The 5,759-nt window shown below is 41.5% G+C and overlaps 1 protein-coding gene across 1 annotated transcript; it reads left to right on the top strand.

Moving 5' to 3' along the window:
• Positions 1 to 1,179: 1,179 nt before the first annotated feature.
• On the top strand, positions 1,180 to 3,134 carry LOC138903654 (uncharacterized). Its single transcript, XM_070192090.1, has 3 exons — positions 1,180 to 1,551; positions 1,607 to 1,960; positions 2,853 to 3,134. The coding sequence occupies exons 1-3, from the start codon at positions 1,180 to 1,182 to the stop codon at positions 3,132 to 3,134; spliced, it is 1,008 nt and encodes a 335-aa protein (XP_070048191.1).
• The last annotated feature ends 2,625 nt before the right edge of the window (positions 3,135 to 5,759 follow it).

Genomic DNA, 5,759 nt, shown 5'->3' with positions numbered 1-5,759 from the left:
TTATTATTATTCTTTACATTTTTCTCTATAGCATTATTATTACCTATCCCGACGAACCTGGGACTGTGACATGTAATGAGACAACGCAACGTAATGATAGTGATTTAGAGGATTTGGAAAAGGATGTAATACCTGAGGAAATTGTCAGAGAAGTGGAAAATTTTGAAAACAAGCCTCAGTCCAATTTGGATGAGACTGAAATAATTAATTTGGGAGACTCTGAAACAGTCAAGGAAATGCGTGTAAGCATTCACCTATCACCGTCAGAGAAGGAAGAGTACATATAGTTCCTGAAAGAGTATGAAGATATCTTTGCATGGTCTTACGATGATATGACTGGTCTGAGCACATCCATAGTGGCTCACAAGTTACCCACCGATCCCAGGTGTCCACCAATGAAACAAAAGCTCAGAAAATTCAAGCCAGATATGAGTTTGAAAATAAAAGAGAAAGTCACCAAGCAAATCAAAATCAAGGTTCTCAGAGTGGTTGAATATCCGACCTAGTTGGCTAACATTGTGCCGGTTCCAAAGAAAGATGGGAAGGTCAAAGTATGTGTCGACTATCAGGATTTAAACAGAGCAAGTCCCAAAGATGATTTTCCTTTGCCCAATATACACATACTGATTGACAACTGTGCCAAGCATGAACTTCAATCCTTTGTGGATTGCTTCACGGGATATCATCAGATCTGGATGGATGAAGAGGATGCCGAAAAGACAAACTTTATTACACCATGGGGAGTATATTGTTACAAAATGATGTTGTTTGGCCTAAAGAATGCTGGAGCCACTTATATGAGGGCCATGATAACCATTTTCCATAACATGATACACAAGGAGATAGAGGCGTACGTGGACGATGTCATCATCAAATCTAAAAAGGGTACAGATCACATAGTGGATTTGAGGAAATGTTTTGATCGACTTCGAAGGTACAACCTGAAATTGAACCCCACAAAGTGTGCCTTCGGAGTCCCTACTGGAAAACTGCTAGGGTGCATCGTCAGTCGCCAAGGAATTGAGCTAGACCCGTCAAAGGTCAACGCTATCCAAGATTTTTCACCTCTGAAGAATAAGAAAGATATGATGAGTTTCTTAGGGCGTCTGAATTACATCAGCCGTTTCATAGCACAATCAACTGTGATCTGTGAACCGATTTTCAAAATGTTGAAGAAAGATGCTGCGACAAGTTGGACTGAAGAGTGCCAGAACCTTTGACAAGATCAAGGAATATTTATCCAAACCACCTGTTTTGGTCCCACCGAAACCTGGGAGATCTCTGCTACTCTATTTATCTATACCAGATGGGGCTTTCGGCTGTGTCTTAGGACAACACGATGAGACGGGAAGAAAGGTGCATGCCATATACTATCTGAGTAAGAAGTTCACACCCTACGAAGCACGATATTCTTTGCTGGAACACACCTATTGCGCTTTGACAATGGATAGCTCAAATGTTGAGGCACTACTTTTATGCCTACACCACATATTTCATATCAAGGATGGATCCGCTAAAATACATCTTCCAGAAACCCATGCCTACGAGAAAGTTAGTAAAATGGAAGATACTACTGAGTGAGTTCGACATCATCTATGTAACTCAGAAGGTGGTCAAAGGGAAAGCATTGGCGGATCATCTGGCAGAAAATCCTGTAGACGGAGAGTACGATCCACTGAAAACATATTTTCCCGACGAAGAGGTATCATTAGTAGGAGAAGATATCACTGAAGCCTATGATGGTTGGAGAATGTTATTCGATGAGGCTGCGAATTTCAAAGGAGTTAGTATTGGAGCAGTTTTAGTGTCAGAAACGGGTCAACACTATCCAGTATCCGCAAAACTCAGGTTTCCATGTACCAACAATATGGCAGAATATGAGGCTTGCATCTTGGGACTCAGGAAAACCATTGACATGCACGTTCAAGAGTTGCTGGTGCTTGGAGATTCTGATCTCTTGGTACATCAGGTTTCAGGAGAGTGGGCCACTAAGAACACTAAGATATTACCATATTTGTACTGTGTACAAGAGTTGATGAAGAGATTCACAAAATTAGAGTTCAGACATATTCCGAGAATCCAGAATGAGTTCGCAGATGCATTGGCCACTTTATCTTCCACGATACAACACCCAGACAAGAATTTCATCGATCCTATCCCAGTAGGGATTCATAATCAGCCAGCTTATTGTGCTCATGTTGAAGAGGAAATGGATGGAAATCCATGGTTCCACGACATCAAATAATATTTGGCAAAAGGAGAGTACCCGGAGCACGCACATCATACTCAGAATCACACACTCCGAAGATTATCCAACCACTTCTTCCAAAGTGGAGGAATTCTATACAGAAGGACTCCAGATCTGGGATTATCCAAGGAAGCATCCAAATTGCTCGAAGAGTTACATGCTGGAACTTGTGAACTGCACATGAATGGCTTTGTCTTAGCTAAGAAGATATTAAGAGTTGGATATTTTTATAACTATGGAAAAAAACTACATCAGGTATGTCCAAAGGTTTCATCAATGCCAAGTACATGCTGATATGATACGAGTGCCACCTAATGAACTCACTGCAATAAGTGCACCTTGGCCTTTCTTTGCTTGGGGGATGGATGTCATCGGTCCAATCGAACTCGCTGCTTCAAATGGGCACAGGTTCATTCTAGTGGCCATAGACTATTTCATGAAATGGGTTGAAGCCGCATCTTACAAGGATGTAACTAAGAAGGTCATCGCAGATTTCGTTAGAGATCATATTATTTGTCGGTTTGGGGTACCGGAATCAATCATCACCGACAACGCCGCCAACCTTAACAGTGATTTGATGAGATCCATGTGTGAAACCTTCAAGATCAAGCATAAGAATTCCACAGCATACATGCCGCAAATGAATGGAGCTGTAGAAGCCACCAATAAGAACATCGAAAAGATATTAAGGAAAATGGTAGATAATCACAAACAATGGCACGAGAAGCTACCATTTGCCCTACTTAGATATAGCACCACGGTTCGCACATCAACCGAGGTAACTCCTTATTTGCTGGTCTATGGTACTGAAGCCGTTATTCCCGCCGAAGTAGCAATTCCTTCTTTGAGAATCATACAAGAGGCTGAACTCAGTAATGCAGAATGAATACAAAGTCGCTATGAACAACTGGCTCTCATTGATGGGAAAAGAATGAATGCGGTATATCACGGTCAACTCTACCAGAACAGAATGTCCAGAGTTTTCAACAAAAGGGTCAGGCCTAGACAATTCACACCAGGGCAGTTGGTGCTAAAGTGGATCTTCCCGCATCAAGATGAAGTCAAAGGGAAATTTTTACCCAATTGGCAAGGGCCCTACATGGTTCACAGAGTACTAATAGGAGGAGGACTCATACTTACAGAAATGGATGGAGAAATTTGGCCAAAACCTATCAACTTAGACGCATTCAAGAGATAATATGTTTAGGATTGTTTATATTTCTTCATCTGATGTAACTGAACTATGCTTGACCTGATTCCCGTTTAAGAGGGGATACGTAGGCAGCCCTGTGGGTTCGGTCACATCTTAATAAAATCTTCATTTTTCCATGATCAGAAAACTGGGGCAGAATTTTGAGGAGGAGCCTCAAAATTCTAAATCAAGTTCAGCCGACATCGTCATACACGGAACATCCAAAGTATTGTATTTAAACTGGGGCAAAATTTTTGAGGGGGACCCTCAAAATTCTAAAGCAAGGAGATCGCAATGTCTTTAAAATAATGTCACAATCACCGATTCATCTAAATTATTTGAAATCGCATACTACTATATTTCAAATAACTATATTTATCAAATGCACGCATATTTTTCGAAAACGTTAATTCTATGATAGCCAGATGCTACCCAGGATAACTCAAACAGGACCTCAAGACAGGAGCAAAGGCAAAACAGAAGACAAAAGCGCAAACCAACCTTCCCCCATAAAACTCATGATTTTTCTTTAGATGCAGACACGATAAGACAACAATACCCGCAGATACATCGAATCACTACCTTCATGATGATAAGTTACCAAACATAAATACTTCCACCTACAAAATATTTTTCTTTCTCATTGTCACCCATTGTTTTTCTTGCATAAGGCTAAGCACTACCTTTCTTTGCATGAGACTAAGTATTGTCTCCTATTTGCATGAAGCTAAGCACTGCCTCCATTATTGCATAAGGCTAAGCACTTCCTTTCTTTGCATCAGACTAAGCATTGTATCCTATTTGCATGAGGCTAAGCACTGCCTCCATTATTGCATAAGGCTAAGCACTTCCTTTCTTTGCATGAGACTAAGCACCGTCTCCTATTTGCATGAGGCTTAGCATTGCCTCCCTAATTGCATAAGGCTAAGCATTTCCTTATCCGTATGAGACTAAGCATTGTCTCCTATTTGCATGAGTCTAAGCATTGCCTCCTTAATTGCATACGGCTAAGCATTGCATGTTCTGCATGAGACTAAGAATTGTCTCCTATTTGCATGAGGCTAAGAATTACCTCCTTAACTGCATAAGGCTAAGCACTGCCTTTCTTTGCATGAGACTAAGCATCATCTCCTATTTGCATGAGGCTAAGCCCTACCTCCCTATTTGCATGAGACTAAGCCCTGGCTCCTTAATTGCATAAGGCTAAGCACTGCCTTTCCTGCATGAAGCTAAGCACCGCTTCCCTTACTTGCATGAGACCAAGCATTGTCTCCTCTTCCTGCATGAGCCTAAGCATTTCCTCCCTGACTCCACAAGGCTAAGCACTGCCTTTTCCTTATGATTAAATGTTATCTCCATTACGCTATCTAAGACCTAGCACTTTTCTCTACTCACCTAGGGCTAAGCACTGCCATCATCTTACATAAGACTAAGCCTTGTCTTGTATCATTTCGCATATGACCAAGCATCATATCTTTAGATTTCATGGGCTGAAACATCGCCAGTTTGTCCAAAGGCATCATAGTCCGAAGGCATCATCCTCATAGCTGGGAGACACCATTCCATGGCCTGCAGATCTCTTAAAAGTGCACATCATTATTCAAAGGCATCATAGTCCAGAGGCACCATCCTCATGGCCCGAGGACATCATTTCATGGCCTGTGAATCCCTTATCACATGATTCATGGCCCAGGACGTCATGGTCTAAGGACACCATCCTCACCGTCCAAAGACAACCCTCTCGGTCTGAAGGGAATCTGCATTATGTTTAAATTCTCGCAATAATCCATATATACTTGCAGGCATCGTGTTTTAAGTTTTGTAGGTAATCTGGGAAATAACCGTTCTCTTAACAGGAGCAATCTTCGCTCCGGTTTCCGTTCAATGCTCACATCCTGCAATAATTTCAAACATAACCGACCACCATCAATTACCCGCCTTTTACTCTACGACCGTTCAAATATTTGCTCAGTGATACATCCACAACGTTTCAAATTCGCATTCATGACTTCGCATAAATTCATTTGCTACTATCCTACCCAAAGGAACTCTTTCCGAAACATACGACCATTCCTATAACAACTCCATCGGTTTCGTTCACTGTTGGATCCAAAACTACACACGGCCTGATTCCCGTAACACCAGAGATATGTAGGTAACTCAAGAACCAGGTTCGACCCCCATTTTTCAAATCACATCATCCTTCATTCAATTCGGCCAAAATTGGTCATCATTTTCTTTACCCGACAACTCTTTCACCATTTCTGGGTAAAGAGGGGTAGTTGTTGATATCCAATTTTGCCCTCATATTTTTGCAAA

The sequence above is a fragment of the Nicotiana tomentosiformis genome, chromosome 12 (genome assembly GCF_000390325.3).
Source record: "Nicotiana tomentosiformis chromosome 12, ASM39032v3, whole genome shotgun sequence".
Taxonomy (NCBI): domain Eukaryota; kingdom Viridiplantae; phylum Streptophyta; class Magnoliopsida; order Solanales; family Solanaceae; genus Nicotiana; species Nicotiana tomentosiformis.
This window is presented reverse-complemented; position numbering and strand designations above follow the sequence as displayed.

What these genes read in the sequence shown, in the direction of transcription:
- LOC138903654 (XM_070192090.1), top strand. Translation starts at nt 1,180, where the DNA reads ATGCTGCGACAAGTTGGACTGAAGAGTGCCAGAACCTTTGACAAGATC. An exon ending in AAACCCATGCCTACGAGAAA is followed by an intron (nt 1,552 to 1,606) that starts GTTAGTAAAATG and finishes TATGTAACTCAG; the next exon opens with AAGGTGGTCAAAGGGAAAGC. An exon ending in TTGGAGATTCTGATCTCTTG is followed by an intron (nt 1,961 to 2,852) that starts GTACATCAGGTT and finishes GAAACCTTCAAG; the next exon opens with ATCAAGCATAAGAATTCCAC.